This window comes from Cyprinodon variegatus, unplaced genomic scaffold, assembly GCF_000732505.1.
Source record: "Cyprinodon variegatus isolate N-32 unplaced genomic scaffold, C_variegatus-1.0 Scaffold2177, whole genome shotgun sequence".
NCBI lineage: Eukaryota > Metazoa > Chordata > Actinopteri > Cyprinodontiformes > Cyprinodontidae > Cyprinodon > Cyprinodon variegatus.
The window spans coordinates 10,177-27,866 of record NW_015152630.1 but is presented as its reverse complement, the minus strand read 5'-3'; the positions used below and the strand labels follow the sequence as shown (position 1 = coordinate 27,866).

The following is a 17,690-nucleotide window of genomic DNA, read 5'->3' as shown; positions in this document are numbered from 1 at the left end:
CAATCCATCCCCTGTTAAATTTTATTACTGAATGTGTAAAATTTCTACCATATATTAACAGTAATGGTAATATTATTGCCCTTTCAATATTTGGCAGGCTGTGGGCTTACGAGTAGCCTGAGCAAAATAAATCAAATCAAAGAAGTGTCCTTTCATGGCTATGAAGCTGATCCCAGTGGGAAATTAGTCGCTAACTATGAAGGGGCAGTGATAGCCATGCCAGTCCAGGGACTGACTGCAGTTCTATTGTAAGGTGTCTTGGTCAAGGTAAATGACCGGCGTACCTGACATGTAATAACCAGACCATGCATAGTGCTTTAATTTAATAGACTATATCAATTAGGCTATGCATGCTTCCAAAAAGAATTCCACCATCTGCCTTCTTTTTTTACTACTAGACTACGGCCTACAAGCTTGCTAAAAGTTACTGCTTTTCTCTCTCATCATGTAGGGCAGTTGGTCCTCGAGGACCGCTGTCCTGCAGGTTTTAGAGGTTTCTCTGCTTTAGCACAGCTGATTCTGATGATTGCTGTTCAGCAAAAGCCTGTTAATCAGCTATCAATGAAAATCAGCTGTGCTGGAGCAACTCCAGGACCGACTTTGCCTGATGTAGGGTAAAAACACCATGAGACAGAAATACTTGTGAAAAATCAGTTTTCTATTAAATTAACAAGATAATTTCTACAAAAAATAAATAAAAAGCAATTTTCTCAATCAACAAGATAATTATTATTAAAAAAAATATTTATTTTTGTAAAAAATAATCTTAATTCCAAAAAAAACAAACAGACAAAACTGTCTTTTTCTTAGTTGAATTTAACACCCTTTTGTAATGTTCAGCTTTGTTGCTATAAATGCTGTAAATCTGAATGCCATTTTTTTTTTTTTTTTTTTTTTTTGAGTAACTTAAAACCATGGGAACACGTCGACCATGTTTTATGGGTAAAGTCAATAAATAGTTGAGAATAAAGTTTAAGAAAATCAGAATTCTCTCTCATCTTCCCTTCCATGTCCTTTGTATACGATTTAACTCCCTAAATCATGTAATCAATATACAAGTCTGCCTTACATACAGTCACAACAGTCATAACTGTATGGTTATGAAAGCAAAGCTGTTGGGCTATCAGCTAGACCTGGGACATCTATTCCTGAAGCTATATTGGCAAAACAGAACACACACAAACACACCGACACACACAAAAACTAAATGCATCTTCCAACGGAGTGGAACGATTACAATTTCTTCTTTGCTCTTCCCCTTGTTTTCCTTCCAAGTCCAACAAGTTTATCTATGATGTATAAATCTATTCTGGATCCAAACACTCTTGCCGTACTGCTGGCTGTATTTCCTGATAAACTATTTCATTTCATACTTCCTCCCCGGGGGCAGACAGATTCTCATCTGTTTGTCTTGCTGGCTCCCATCTCATTGGTCGACAGGAAATACCAAATTCTGTCCTCTGTTTTTGCTCAGGAACCAGCATTGTTTCCCCCACTATTTTATAAGCCCTTACACCACCAGATTCTACCTGGCTCATCTGCATACAACTTGTTATTAAACGGGTATTAGCCAGGGCTGAAACAATCTGATTAATTTGGATTAATGAATTATTGAAATAATTGTCAACTAATTTAGTTATTGATTAATTCCTTACTGGAGTATAGAGACTGTAAAACATGCCTTTAGCTGACAGAGCAACCCACTTAAACCCTGAACACACCGAATCCAAATTTCATTGGTCTTGCAGGAAGAGAGGTACGGTTAAAAAGTAAAACACATCCGCTTTTGGGGAAATGCAATAAAATCTGTCAATTACACAGGAAAACAGTCGCACAGTGAATATATAGCAGGCGGGACAGACTCTTGCAAAAACAATCAATGAAACATTAAAAAATAATACGTCTCCCATGATAGGAGCTCAGATGGACACAAAAATGGCTAAAGTTATGATCCTCTTTAAGCCCCAGAAAAACAATGAGACAGGTGAAAACACAGCTTATTACTCTCCTTGAGGAAAATACATTTTGACAAACTTCAGGATACGGTAAATTAACCATCCTCTTTGACAAAAAAGACACAAAGTGCAGGTAACCTCATCGTTCTCCCCTCTTTATAAAAAGAAAAAGAAAAACAGAAACATATATAAACTTCACAGATCTCTCTCTAAGAGTCACCTCACTGCCTCAGTCGGCATATAAACGAAACCCGGTGGTTTCGTCGTACAGTGTGAGCTGTACCTGCGTGCAACGATTGAAATAATTGCACAGTGTATGCCCGGCTTAAGTGGGGTTTTCTTTACAGCTGCGCCAGTGTTTTCTATTTATTTATTTTTAATAACGTTTCCTAATCTGTCCAAATCAAATGTGGGGAAACTGTTTTAATTTGTGTGGCACAGACAGAAGTAAAAAAAAAACAAAAAAAAACTATCTGAACAGATCTGCTCACACGGCCTAGCGGGAGCCTCTGTATCCGCAGTCAGTGTGGCATGGAAAAAAATCGGATAGGAGATTAAAAATTCCTACGCAAAAGGTGTTTTCAGTCCTTTAGAGAAGTAATTATATCAAAATTGTGAAGAAAAAAAAATATATTTTGCATTTAAGATAAAAAAAATAATAATTTTTGACTGTTAATATGCTCTATCCAGATCTCCTCAAGTGTCAAAATCTTTAAGGATCCTTTTGCTATCCAATTATTAATTGATTAATCAAAAATATAATTGACCAATTTATCGATTAGGAAAAATAATTAGTTGTAGCCCTAGTTTCAGCTTCATCTCCTCTATATAAATCACAAACAGATGAGGGCCTATTTGATACCTGGGCATCATTACAGTTGGGGAGCGGTTTATACCAAAGCCATGTGTTTGCCCAAAAGCTGAAAATGTATACGCTATAAATATTTAAGACATCTCAGATCACACCCAACCACAGAGAAAATAAATCACACTTGTCTCCACCTCATTTTCAGTCCTCTAAACGGCAACATTCAGCAGTAACTTTCCATGCAATGCACCATGAATTTCAGTGTTTTTCTAAATGAGCCAGCTTATGGTTACTAATGAAAACTGAGGAAAAGAGCAAAAAGTTTTTTTTTAGCTGAGACTGAAATAGATGAGAGGAGGAGTTGGGGAAATAGGTTTGGTAGCCGCAATAGAGGCTTAATAAATAAAATAAGCTTTTTATAAATGCTTTCAGATAGATGGACAGATCGCCTAAACATAAATAAATACTTTATACATTCCTCTCATTTTGAAATGTATATCAAATGTTATCCTTTATGGTATGCTACAGGTACAATGCTGGTTTATGTTTTTAGAACTGTTCACCCAGCTACAATTACCTTCATTTCTATGTCAGATTGAAACCAATCTGTTGTTCAACACCTGGGATTAATTGTGTTGGCAATGCCCGACAAGTCTACTCAGTACTGGACTCTGTTGGCACACAGATTAAAGGTGATGCTGTAGGGCACGGGTGTCAAACTGGTTCCACAAAGGGCCACGTGGCTGCGGGCTTTCTTTCCACCAAGCAAAAGCACACCAGACTCCAGTCATCTCATCAAGTGAGTCCAATCTGAACATGATTACTTGATGAGATGACTGGAGTCTGGTGTGCTGTTGCTTGGTTGGAAAGAAATCCTGCTGCTAAGACAATCCTGCTGTTGGGAGTTAACCCTTTAACTGCCTTGTCAACCCACAGTTTATTAGTAAGTAGTCAATTATGTGTTTGAGCAGGACGAAGGGTTAAAGTAGCTCATTATCACAGTAAAACCATTTTCTTATCTCCTTTCAGGCCTTGGACATCACTTCTATGGGGAGGACCTTCCTTCTGACCATGAGAGGAGCTTCAGTCCAGACCAGGAAACACCAGAAACTACGCAGGGGACCAGAGAGCTGGAGGCAGTCGTCACCAATGAGGATAAGGAGCTTGTCCTGAAGCAGGAGACTGATGCCATTAAGGTGACTGTTGATTATGACGAAAGAGAACAGAGCAAACCAGAACCAAGCAGCCACTGGCTCCTCTCCCAGAGCCATACTGAAAACAAAGAGGGAAGACGTAACAACGTTTTGAATCCAAAGAAAACAGCAGAGGAGACTAGAAATCGAAGTGACAGATCAGACCTTCTGTATCCGTGTCCCATTTGTGGAAAATGTTTTGCAAAGAGCAATTACTTAACCAAACACAAGAGGATTCACACCAGCGAGAAACGATTTGTCTGTGATCAGTGCGGGAAAGCTTTCAGCAACACCAGTTATTTAGCTAATCACAAGAAAACCCACAGCGGCATGAAGCCTTTTGCCTGCCTCATCTGTGGGAGAGTGTTCACTCAGCAAATCCACATGACTGACCACATGAGGATCCACACAGGGGAGAAACCCTTCCCCTGCTCCACATGTGGGAAATACTTCAGGCAAAAAAGCAGCTTAAATAAACACATGAAAACTCAGCATAAGAAACTGCAGCCATAATCTCGATTAGAAGCAGCTCAATACAGCCTGTACCTGAATCCCAAGCCGTGTTTCAGACTCAGAAACAATTAGCTCTACCCAGTTCCAAGCTACAGGGAGGACTCTTAAAGTTTTCTGGAGTCGGAAGGAGCATCAAGAACAGATAAAGTGGAACAAAGAAAGGTTCCTGTTTTTTCCCTGACTCTAACTTTCACAACAGAATTGGTTCTGCTCCAAAAACATTTCCTGCTTCAGTGGGAGAACCAGCTACGCCAGCACAGAGAAAGCCTGCAGTGTTGGATCCCAGATATCTCCATTGCTGTTGACCCATTCCAGGGAGTAAAATATGGCTGAAGCTGTTTTTAAATGCAAGCCCAATGTTGTGATAAAGCATTGTTGGTTCAGAAAACCCAGCTTTGATTTGTTATAATTACTGAAATATAAATTTCTATAGTATAAATATCTCTGAAGAACATTGAAAAGACTAATTAATAAAGAAATATGTTTTTAGTAAAGGTGCCAGCAGCTGCGCTGCAATGTTGTATATCTATGTATATATAAAAAAGACCTAAATGAATATGTATTCTTTACCAGTTCAGAAACAGAATAATCTGATATGAAGGATGCATTCAGGGAGCAGCAGATCCTTTCAATAATGTATCTATGTGTTTTTATTGAATCTTTATGTAAATCGGAGGATCCTACTTCCTGAAAGAATTTTTAAAATAAAATTTTCTTTAATTGAGTCAGTGTCTGCATAAGAGTCTAAATATGAACCAAAGTCCAGAGTATCTTCTGATTACCGTTTATTAGATTTTCATCTCCGTTCCTTGGGTCTTCTCCTGCCACTAGAGGGTGCTAATGCTGTTGTAGGTGAGACGTATCATGTTCACTTCCTGTTTTGACTGCTTAGCAGCGTGTTGTTCACACTATCTCCATCTAAATTAAGTTATTTTTTATGTGATATCTCTGTATCTCAGTAACTAACTCTCCAGAACCACTTTAAAACATAGCATCTTCTGCTGCAATTCCCTACTGAGCACTTGTCAGTTTCACACAATTTTATTTCTGGTAGTAAGGAGTAGCTAGCCCAGGCTGGTGCTAGCTTAGCATCGCTATGGCTTCTCTTTCTCCCTCCCTTGACTGTTCTCCTGCTCTCTGTGTCAGATGTTCAGTTATTCCTCTGCCTCCTTTAGTGATAATGGTATTTGTAATCAGTGTAGTATTTTTTGTAGCTTTGGAGGTGAGGGTGTCAGAGTTAGAACTCAGGCTTCAGGCTGTTGAACATCCAGTAGTTAAGTTAGGCCCCCCACGTAGTAGTCCTCCAAAAGTGCCTGAGCAGCCACACGATTGGGTAACTACGCAGAAAGCGTAGTCGTGGATCTCTGCCCACTGGTCACCACAACCCTTTTATGTTTTTAACCGATTTTCCCCGCTCAATTTGTATTTGAGATCCAGTTCAAACCGAGTTAATTAAGGTAATGTTCCTTCTTATTTTCTCTGCCATTTTAGATGTGATTAATCTATCCCTGTTACAGGGGTAAATACCTCAGGTTGGACTACAGAATTACAGTAAAGGTAAATTACCTTACAGTTTGTGTTTGACACCACAAGTAAGTCTAGTCTAGTTAATATTATACAAATTTAGTTTAAATTTCTCCTATCAGCCTTTTATTCGCTTCCTGTTTAATCCAGAATACAATTTAAAATTGTCCTTCTCACACATAAAGCCCTAAATAACCAAGCTCAGTGATTTAATTATTCCTTATGTTCCTAACAGCACTTTGCTCTCAATCTGCATTTTCACTAGTGGTTTTTAGAATTTCTAAATGTTGAACAGGAGGCAGATCTTGGTTATCAGGCTCCTCTCCTGTGGAACCAAATATTAGTTTTACTTTGTGAAGCAGACACCCTCTCTGCTTTTAAGGCAAGGCTCAAAACTTTCCTTTTGTTAGAGTTGCCTGATCGGTGAGCCCCAGGGCAAATGTGTCTACAGTGTAGCTTGCCAGTGTCAGTGTGTGAGTGTGCGTGAATGGATGAATTACTGTATGGCAAAGCGCTTTGTTCAGAAGTGCTATATAAGTACCACTTCTTTACCACTTCTTAATAATAGACATGTATGCTTCTCCTTCAGTTAGCGATAGTTTTCCCTACTGATACTACACTGCAAGGTATAATATAATGTGTTCTTACTCAAATGTAAAATGTTTTGTTGTATATATAACATCCATCCATCCATTTTTCGTCACACTTATCCCAAGCGGGGTCGCCTATCTCCAGCTGTCTACAGGCGAGAGGCGGGATACAACCTAGACAGGTAGCCACTCCGTCACAGGGCAACACAAATGGATACACACACTCACACCTAAGGAGAATTTAGAGAAAGAAGCCTATTAACCTAAAAGTCATGTTTTTGGACTGTGGGAGGAAGCTGGGGTACCCAGAGAAAACCCACACATGCTCAGGGAGAACATGCAAACCCCCATATATATATATATATATATATATATATATATATATATATATATATACACAGCGTATATAAAACAGATTAATATGAACACAAAAAATGTGTCCAAATTCCGGCTGAGTTGAGTTAAAGACAGCCCAAGAATTTTATTAGCAGTATTTCATATATTATTTAGAACAAAAAAAGGCAGATAAGATAGAAAATAAGGCAACATTAAATCATGTTAACTTTATAGTTGAGTTAATCAGAGGCTAGAAGTATAATTCAACAAATGTTGAAGGAGGAATGAACAAAAGGTGGGATGTAAACAGTAAGGAACATGGATTTGTAGGATCAAAAATGCAGAAAGGAGGACAGATTAATCAGATTGTGATTTTAACATATAGCCCTCAATTCTATACTGTTTAAAATACAAAATTATACTACAGGGATGGGTTAATACTGTGGAGAGTTAAAACTTTGGAGAGTAGGACTAGGTGGAACATGTTATACACAGATGTGAATAAAGTTATGAAATAATTTAGTCACCAGCTGGTGGCGGTAACGCGCACCATAAAGTCTCAACATTAGAACGAAGGAAAGCGGAAGTGGGAAGCTTAGTAATGAGCTGCAGCGCTAGCAGAGACCAGTTAGCTCCGGGTTGGAACACCAGGACAGAAACGGACAGTAGAGGGTTTTAGGTGAAGAACTGCTGACGCAGAGTTCGGCTGCTGCCTCCGGATAAAGAGGCTCATTTCCCCTCATTAACGTCTAGGAGCCGCTGTGGACACAGAGACAGAGGGACAGACAGGGATCCGCTCGGTGAGTAACTGCTGCACACTCGGTCCCTCAGCGGCATCATGTCCGCAGACTGCGCTCTGATGACATTCATGTAGATGAACTTAAGCAGCTGACTCTGATCTGGTGGGTTCTGAGCCCTGCTCCAAAACTCGGAAATTAGGAAATGGCGAAGGGGGGAGGGTATGACCAGCATCTTTTACTGACTGCTTGATTCCAGCTGCGGCTCTATAAGGTGTGCTACGGTATCAGGTGATCTCAGCCTGGCTGATGGAGATATTCTGGTCCAATCTCACCTGCTGTCCTCATAAAGGCTTTATTTCTATCCTGGCCAGTGGCGTAACGACACAACAATAGGCCCGTAAGCAACACTATCTGGGTGGGCCCAAGTACAACACTTTGAAAGAACAAGTTTATTTTGGGAAGTTTTTTTTCCCTTCTTCCAGCAGCTCTTCTTTCCTTTTTTCTTTTCTGAAATCCGCTTAATTACATCTTTTTGGTATCAATCGTCACTAACACATTGTATGTAATGGTTGTGGTTTTAGTCTACAATCTAGATTAACCATAATTCCAAGTTGTATTGTAAAAAAAAAAAAAAAAATTACTCAAAATACTTTGTTCTTTTAAGAACAAAGTATTTGTTCTTTCTTTTGTTGTGGTTTGAAACATATGAGTGTATTTTTTTTTACCAACCGTCTAATGAATTATACACAGTAATCAACATATTAACAAAAATAGCACTGTCTGCTTTGCTATTGGTGTCGTGTTTAAACGGCTTACCATCATGTTGAAGCCATGTCAGAATAGGTTAAACTATAGTCTATTGTTTATTGTAATCTTCCACGGAGTATTAAGGCCAGGCTAGAGATTTTTTTAATTTTCAGAATAAAGTTGTAATATTACAAGAATAAAATTGTAATATTACAAGAATAAAGGAGTAAAATTACGAGAATGAAGTCATCATACCACAACTCGTTTCAGAAAGAAACCTTCAAGCTCCGACCAGCACCACCAATCAGCAACTTGAGTCCACTTTGACCTACTCCACAATTTAATGCTGATGTCCTAAAAGATTTCCTTAGTTGTGAAACCAGAGCCAAAGTATAACATGATGCTCGACATTCCTCATTTTAGGGAAGACAGTGCTTCTTGTAAGAGTTGTCATAAAATACGACTTTATTCTCCTAATTTTTTTAGTATTCTCCCTGTGGCTAAATGCTCTTATTTTACAACTTGACTCTCGCAATGTTACGACTTTATTCTCGAAATAAAAATCTCTAGCCTGTCCCTAATACTCCGTCATAGTGATGTGACAGACTCAGCAGAATGAAAATAATAATCAACTAAAAAGCCTTGAGTACAAAGAAGAAGAAATTGTTTATCTTAATTGTGCATATTTGTTTAGAACAAGCTTGTTTTCATTAGATGAAGTCAGTCACAGTGGATGGAGCCACCAGACATTTTACTTAAGTAAGAGTAGTGAAACTTTTTCACATTATTACTCATGTAAAAATAAAAAGCTACAATGCTGTAAAACTGCTCCTAAAAGTCCTTTTTTTAATGTTTCCCAACTAAATTTAATAGAGCTGTTTTTCTGATGGAAGAAGGGCAACAGGTCAGTGCCCATGTGGTGCTGCAGTAGTTAGCTCTGCTAGTATGAACAATTATTGCAGCCTTACATCAGTGGTCATGTTTATCAGCGTATCTATTTAGATTTATTTTACACATTTAAGTGAATAGAATGGATACAGCATTAAACAATTTGTATTTTATAAATATTTTTACATTTATTTTGGTGTCATATTGATAGATTTTATTATCTAAGCACTGTAAGAAAGCACAATCCTCAGGTTTATGTTTTTAGTAATGATAAAGTATAATCTCTCCCCTAGCCTTTATTTTAAATAAATTAGGTGTTTATTTGTCTAGTGAACCAGTAACGAGGTTACCCATACAAGATACCGTATTTTCACGACCATAAGGCGCACCGTACTAAAAGGCGCAGTCTTAGTTATGTGTGTCATTTCTATATTTAACACACACATAAGGCGCACCAGAGTATAGGGCGCAGGTTTTATATATCGGTACATATCCTCTACTACGTTTAAATACCTCTACTGCATATTTAACAATACAGCGGGAGCAAAACTGAGTATGATTGTGCTTTATTCATGTATTAATCAAACCCATGAAAGTCATCATCCTCTGTTTCTGGATTAAACAGCTGCGCTAAATCAGACATGCCAATTTCCCCTTCTTCGCTGTCAGTCACTTTCCGTGCCGGGCGGCTCCTCAGAAATAATGCCGGCTTTTGCGAAAGCTTGAACAACAGAGCCAGCAGACACGTTAGTCCAAGCATCTACAATCCATCCGCAAACTGTGGCGTAACTTGCCCGGCGCTGCCTTCCACTTATCGTGAAACTGTGGTCTCCGTCTGTCATCCATCGCTCCCACGCCGCTCGCAGCCTTACTTTGAACGGCCGGTTCACACCGATGTCGAGCGGTTGAAGTTCCTTTGTCAGACCCCCGGGATAACGGCGAGCACAGCGTTCATTTGTTTCACCTTGTTTTTCACATCGGCTGTGAGATGGGCACGCATGGAGTCACAGATTAACAGCGATGGTGATGCGTGGAAAAAAAACACCTGGTCTCCTTACATACACCTCCCTCAGCCACTCTTTCATCATCTCCTCATCCATCCAGCCCTTTTCATTTGCCTTAATAATGACTCCAGCTGAAAAAGTCTCTTTAGGCAAAGTCTTTCTCTTAAAAATCACCATAGGCGGCAGTTTCTGTCCATTTGCGTGGCAGCCAATCCACGCCCACACTTCCCCCTTTAACGTTCTCATGGTGGTCTCAAACGTCCGCAGTAACAACACACATAGGGCGCACCGCACTATAGGACGCGCCGCACATTTTGAGGGAAAAAAAAGACGTTTCTATGCGCCTTATAGTCATGAAAATACGGTAAATAGCATATATTTCTGTGAATCACCTATCACTTATTTTTTATGTATAAATCCAATTAATCAAATTTCATTATATCTATTCAATTCTTTTACATTCCCACTTATTGAGGCATGATAACGATCAAACCATCTTGCTGATGTAACAGACTTAATAACATTAACGCCTCTCAGTATCCATGATATGACGCCATTTTAGGACAGAAGAAAGTATACTTGTGTTCCACTATGAACTCTGTTTCTTTCTACAGCGTTATTATATGTTTAATAAGTAAGTAAGTAAAGTAAGTACTCAGACTTTGTTTCATAGTTGAATGTGTTCTGTCAACGAATGGCTATAAAGAAACAAAACATTTTGTTTCAAAACATACTATCAATGTCTAAATGAACAAAATACGACAGTCTTTTCTCACACTCAAACTCAGGCACATCAATATAATACATTCATTTCATGTTGGGTTGCTAAATGTAACAAAAATATAAAAAAACAACAAAACAAAACCTAAAAAACTCATGAAAAGTTAGAAAACATTTATAATGCCCCATGAAAAGAGAGCTCATAAAACTATTATTCAAAGACAGGGTTATAATTGAGTTAGCCTTTTTTAAATTAAAACAAACCATAGAAATATCTAAATTACCCCTGGGGATTAGAACTTTTCTGACAATTAAAACAGGCCCTCTACCTTTCAAACAGACATTCCTCTATTTATTCTTTACATTTGCTCTTCAAATAAACAAACCTAGACCCAAATATTTTAGTGTAAAAGAAAGCGCCATATGGAGCTCTTCAATCTTACATCATAACTACTTAAAGTGTGTTTTACACTTTTGTAATTAAATATTAAAAAATTAAACACTAATTCCATCTGGGCCATGTGTGTCTGTTGTAGGACAGGCTGTTTATGGATGTCCACCATAATGTTTCCCTGACAGCCATCACTGTCAAGTTCTGCTTATGGAGCAGTGGCGCCATCTGCTGGAAGTCAGCCCCAATATAACACAGAGGTCTGTCTAAACAGATGTTATCAGTCACTTTGGAACAACCATTAATAATTCCTGGCAAAATTATGAGAATCTCTTGTGTGACGAAGTGGAAGAGTTTCTGTCTTGCAATAATAAGATCTTATCCTTTCAATCATTGAAGGTTAATTATATCATGGTTGCTCTTAATAAGAATAAGAATGATGTGCAGAGTTTGGGGGAGGGTGAAATTGGCAAGGGTGTTGCAATATGATTGTCATTGTGATAATTGGGTCACGATACGGTATTATCACGATATTGCAATACCACGATAAAAATAAGATATTCTACCAAGTGTTTTTTTTTTTTTTTTTTTGACAGTCTTCTTAGATTTAGTCTTAGTTTTCATCTTCAGGACTTTAAAGTTTACATTTAAGTTAGAGTAAAGATAATTCTTCTGTGGTAGCTTAGCCTGACCAGCCAGACTGAATTACGCTCAGTGTAATTCAGTTTGCTAAACTTGCATTGACTGTGGCTAAGTCTGGGCGGAGCAATCGGAGTGCGAGGCAGGACTTAACGATGAGTCACTCTCAGCAACTTTTTCTGCTAGCAACAAGATGGCGACCGCAATGGAGCAATGTTTTAATGAGGCCCTTTTCGATGCTCTAAAAATAAAAACCTTAACAGGGGACATCTTCAGTGTTATTTCTTTTAATGGACTACAAAATTGCAAAATGGAGAGTGTTGCTTGTAGTTTTATTTATCGCATCCATCCTTATTGATTCTAATTTGATGACGCTGTCCCTGTTAGTCCCACCTTTAAAATCCAGATGTACCATTTCTCTGCCAGACTGACACATTGTCAGTCAATTTACCAAGTCACATCTGGTGTTATGTAAGATGTACTTGCTTGCTGTTTTGTCATGAACCATATATTCTGCTCAGAAGTGAAACTTAAACTTCTTGAAACCAAAAAGAAAGCAGGGGAACTACAACTAATTTCAACAAAGGATAATGATCATAAATCAGAATCTCACCATTTGATAAAGATTAAAGAGTACATCTGTCAAAATGAAAAACAGGTTTATTCAGTCAGAATTCATCTAGAGTCCCCAAATATATTTTTTCTATAATTACGTCTGCTATTAGGCTGTAGGTTTAATAATTTCTCAATGAAAGATGAACAGAGAACCCATTTTATTTTTAAAGATACAATTTCAATATGTTTTGTTTTTGTTTTTCTTTGTTTCAGATTTGCCTGAAAATGATTTCTAAGCAAGATGTTCTTGGTCACCATCCTATCATTAATGAAAATAAGAAGACTGATCTGGACCAGAAGGGAAGAGAATCTTTAAAGCCCAGAGGGAGAGAAGATTAATCTAAATGTACTCGAATGAATGAAGAAGAGTATGGATCAAAACTTCGGCCGATTGTAGAGAAAGAAGATGGCACTGAAGCAAGAGGCAGATACTGTAATTGGAACGGTTTGTGGATTTCTTGAAATAAAAGAAGAACCGGAAGAACTACAACTAAAAATAATATCAGTAGATGATGGTGAAGCAGAATCTAAGCAGATGGTAAAGATTGAGGCAGAGGGCATCACTCATGATGAAAAAGAGGACTTGCCAAAGCAAGAGATTGAAACTTTAAGAGTAACAGATTTTGGATCTCTTGAAATAAAAGAAGAACCAGAGGAACCTGAGGTGAACACAATGAAGGTTGATGTTGGGGCTGGAATTACACAAGGCATACTTGCTTCCTCTTTTATCAATCATAATGGGGTCTGTGTTCTGCACCACAGCAATGTTAAATCCCCTAAAAACAAAGAGGAACAAGAGGAGCTACAAATAAAGGATGATTGTCAACCAGATTCCCACCAAATGGTAAAGACTGAGGCCGATGTACTGAAGCAGGAGACAGACACCTTAATGGTAACCAGTTCTAGAGCTCTCAGATGGAAACTGGTTAAACTAGAGCCTGAACAAGTGCAAGGGTCAGGACAACAGCAGATGGCCACAGAAGATGCTGATTGCATCAGTCGTGATGAAAACCAGGATATACAGAAGCAGGAGATTGATACATTGTTTCTAACAGCTTCTTATGAAAAAGACCACTTGCATACAGAACTAAATGAAAACCAAATCATCCTTCAGAACTTTCCTAAAAAGGAGCATCATCAACAAAGAAGTAATGACGAAAACTCAGAATCCATCAGAGAAGAGAAACAAAACAGTGTTCAGGAAACCAGGAGTCAAAGTGACAGAAATAAAAGGCCTTTTGTATGTATAACATGTGGTAAATATTTCAGGTACAAAAGTGTTTTAAATGTCCACATGGGAACTCATAAATCTGAGAAGCCTTTCTCATGTGTAAGCTGTGGGAGACGTTTCACTCAAAAATGTAGTCTAAATGTCCACATGAGAATTCATACAGGAGAGAAGCCTTATTCATGCATAACCTGTGGAAAAGGTTTCAGTAGAAAAAGTTATCTAAAGATTCATATAAGAGCTCATACAGGAGAAAGGCCTTACACATGTTTGACCTGTAATAAAGGTTTCAAGAAAAAAAGTTATTTAAATATCCATATGAGACTTCATACAGGAGAGAAGCGTTTCTCATGTATAACCTGTGGAAAAGGGTTTAGAAGAAAAAATGATTTGAACATTCATATGAGAATTCATTCTGGAGAGAAACTTTTTGCATGCATGACCTGTGGAAAGTTGTACAAGAGAAAAAGTTCTTTGAATATTCATATGAGAATTCACACAGGAGAGAAGCCTTTCTTGTGTATGATCTGTGGAAAGGGGTTCATTAGAAAAGGGGAGTTGAATATTCACAAGAGTGCTCATACAGGGGAGAAGCCTTTTCCATGTAAGATTTGTGGGAAAAAATTCATTACAAAAAGCTCTTTAAATTTTCATATGGGAGCACATACAGGAGAAAAGCCTTTCTCATGTATAACCTGTGGAAAAGGGTTCAGGAGAAAGGGGGATTTGAATATTCATATGAGCACTCATACAGGAAAGAAGCCTTTTTCGTGCACAACATGTGGAAAAGGGTTTATTACAAAAAGTATTTTAAATACCCATATGAGAGCTCATACAGGAGAGAAACCTTTCTTGTGTGTAACCTGTGGAAAAGGGTTCAAGAGAACAAGTACTTTAAATATTCATATGAGAGTTCATTCAGGAGAGAAGCCTTACTCATGTATGACCTGTGGAAAAGGGTTCAAGAGAAAAAGTTCTTTAAATATTCATATGAGAGCTCATACAGGAGAGAAGCCATTCTCATGTATCACATGTGGAAAAGGATTCACTACAAAAGGTTCTTTGAATATTCATATGAGAGCTCATACTGGGGAGAAGCCATTCTCATGTATGACCTGTGGAAAAGGGTTTATTACAAAAAGTGCTGTAAATATTCATATGAGAGTTCATACAGGAGAGAAGCCTTACTCATGTATGACCTGTGGAAAGGGTTTCAAGAGAAAGGGTTCTTTAAATATTCACATAAAAATTCATGATTAAGAGGGGCCCTTTTTCTATATAAATAGAAAATGTTTTAATGAAAACCATAATTTGACTTGACACATAAGAAAGCATTTAAAAGAAAAAATGCATCTCATATTAAAATTGGGAAAAAATTTAGTTGCAAAAATATGACGACATGAGGGCTGGCACATTATCTGAGATCAATTTAATGGATGAAGTGACTGACTAATCAATTTCTTTTTTTTATCTGGTCCAAAGACTATAATTTTACAGTCATCCAGGTGTTATGTCTTCAAGACATGCCCATAGTCTCTGTAGTTAGTTAGTTTATTCATGGACAGATATAGCAGAGTATCATCAGCATTAAATTAATTCCATGCTGTGTGATGAATACCGATTGCTACCAGTGTTCATAATAACACTGTTTGAAGTGGAGAGTAAACCTCAAAATTCTTCAAATAAGTTCTATTTTAACACCATCACACTGGGAACAACACATTCTAATTCAAAGCAAGAAAAGTGGAAAAAGTAATTCAATTATTACATTTTATAGAAAGTAAAAAAAAAAAATATAGCAATTTTGGCATGTCTTTTTACATACTCAAAAATGTACAGTATAAACTAAGAAATGCTTGAAGATTCAACTTCCTAGAGAATCATTTACTAATATTTAATTAGACCTGAAATGTCAGTCATCAGTCCACAAATTATTGTACCATTTCCTTTTTAGAAATTGCAACTTGTTTAGCACAATAGTTTTTTAATAATGAGACTTTGTGGGGGCTTGTTGATGGTAGCTTGGGTTTTGCATAGACATCATCTGATTGTTACAGTATTCAAGGGGAAAATCTTAGGCTACGTTCACACTGCAGGCCTTGATGCTCAGTTCCGATTTTTTTTGTGTTGCCGTTCATATTTCCAAAATATATGCAACTTGTATGTGATTTCCTATGTGAACTGCAGTCATATAACGCAAGTAGAGGACACAATGACGTCACAGGCCTGTGTGCTCTATGTTTACGGAAGTAAACATGGATGGTAGTGCCGCATCTAGCGGTCTTTTCCAACCATAAAAACTCAATATTTTCACATGGTTAAACATAAATACTGCTCTCTGCATCATTATCTGCCATGGTTGTTGTTTTTCTTGCCGGCTCTGCGTAGCAAGACACAGAATAGTGAACTTTGTGGGGTATTAATGGCGTTCAGGTCGGATGAATCTGACCTGGTGTTTTAGTCTTTGGTTGCATTTGTAGAGATCAGATTCGTATCGGATTCAGGACCACATAGCCAAGTGGCCTGGGTCACATTGGAAAAAATCGGATCTGTGTTGTTCAGACTGCCATGAAAAGATCAGATCCAGGTCGCATGTGGGCAAAAAAAATCAGATTTGGTTTCACTTCAGGCTAGGGTGACCATATTTTCATTTGGGAAAACCAGGACACCTTGGAGCGCGGGGTGTGGGGGGGGGGATGCTACTTGTTACTAGTTGTTTTAATGGTTATAGAGTCAGATATGTGGCGGTAATGTTTGGTTTATCTAAAGGTTTTTATCTGTTACTGTGTAAATGGGTTTGGCTGGAATTTAAGGACAGATTCTAATAAATCTGCAGAGTGGGGACTATAAATCTGATAGGAGTTTAATTTTTTTATTGTTTTGCACAATATGCTTAACTAAGTATTTTTTTGTTGTTGAATATTAGAGATTTTGCAGATATATTTTGTAGATACATTGTTTAGATTTACTTATATATTTCTAACCCTTTTATAGAATAGAATAGAAAATCCCTTTATTGTCCCACAATGGGCAAATTTACAGCAGCAGAAAGATTATTGAAAATGGTCACACAAATGTGGACCTTAGAAAAATGTATAAGAATAACATAATAGGGAAGAGGTAAAATATAAAAAATAAAATTCTGTAAAGTGTTTTAACAATATAAAACTGGATAATTAATAACCAATATGCAGCTATGGACATTTTTACAGTAATGGATATTTGAAAATAGCAGCAACATCAGAGATGTGCAGAATGACAGCAGCAGGTTATTTAACTGACTAAGGTTTCTATCATTACATTTGATTTGATTTGTTCCTGCTCCCGGTGGTTGGAAACTTTATTCCACTTTGGATTCTTGTGAGTGTAGTCTTGGTTCACTTTAACTTTTTTTAAAATAAATAAATAAACAAACAGTTTTGAAAACCTCGGTTTTCATTCTTTTCCTGCTTTGTGTGTCAACTTTCACGGTTGCTAAGCAACAGAGCATACGGCGGTAAAACCCGCTGAAGGGTGGACCTGTTCGAATTTACAGCCAAAACTCTTCCGGCCTCCTTATCTTCAAGGACGTCGAAGGATCCAGTCTAGGTAGACCGCGTCCTTGGAGGATGCGTCCTAGGTTTTCGAACAGAGCCAGAGCCTCTGATTAAGAACAGGGCTGCCCGCACTGACGCGGCTCGGGGATTACATCACACGGAGCGTTGTGCGCAGTGAAATCAGGACATTTCCTCACTTTCTAAAAAAAACCCGGGACGCCCAGGACAGGACGTGAAATACGGATATGTCCCCGGAAATACGG

General features: G+C 37.9%; 2 protein-coding genes across 3 annotated transcripts in view; both read left to right on the top strand.

The window, feature by feature from the left end:
• LOC107105230 (zinc finger protein 182-like) overlaps nt 1–5,139 on the top strand; it is an 18,280-nt gene extending 13,141 nt beyond the window's left edge. The window contains exon 4 of the mRNA XM_015405355.1: nt 3,793–5,139. Coding sequence (XP_015260841.1) covers nt 3,793–4,469 — 677 coding nt within the window. The 3' untranslated portion in view covers nt 4,470–5,139. The remainder of the gene's footprint in view (nt 1–3,792) is intronic.
• Nucleotides 5,140–7,505: 2,366 nt separating this feature from the next.
• On the top strand, nt 7,506–15,218 carry LOC107105231 (oocyte zinc finger protein XlCOF6-like). Of its 2 annotated transcripts, XM_015405357.1 has the most exons (3): nt 7,506–7,719; nt 11,555–11,669; nt 12,877–15,218. In XM_015405357.1, exon 3 carries the CDS (start codon nt 13,070–13,072, stop codon nt 15,149–15,151), a length of 2,082 nt encoding a protein of 693 aa, XP_015260843.1. In that variant the 5' UTR covers nt 7,506–7,719; nt 11,555–11,669; nt 12,877–13,069; the 3' UTR covers nt 15,152–15,218. The 2 variants fall into 2 exon arrangements, with proteins under 2 accessions (XP_015260843.1, XP_015260842.1); XM_015405356.1 differs by lacking the exon at nt 11,555–11,669.
• The last annotated feature ends 2,472 nt before the right edge of the window (nt 15,219–17,690 follow it).

Coding starts and splice junctions, on each gene's coding strand:
- LOC107105231 (XM_015405356.1), top strand. CDS start 13,070: ATGGCACTGAAGCAAGAGGCAGATACTGTAATTGGAACGGTTTGTGGA.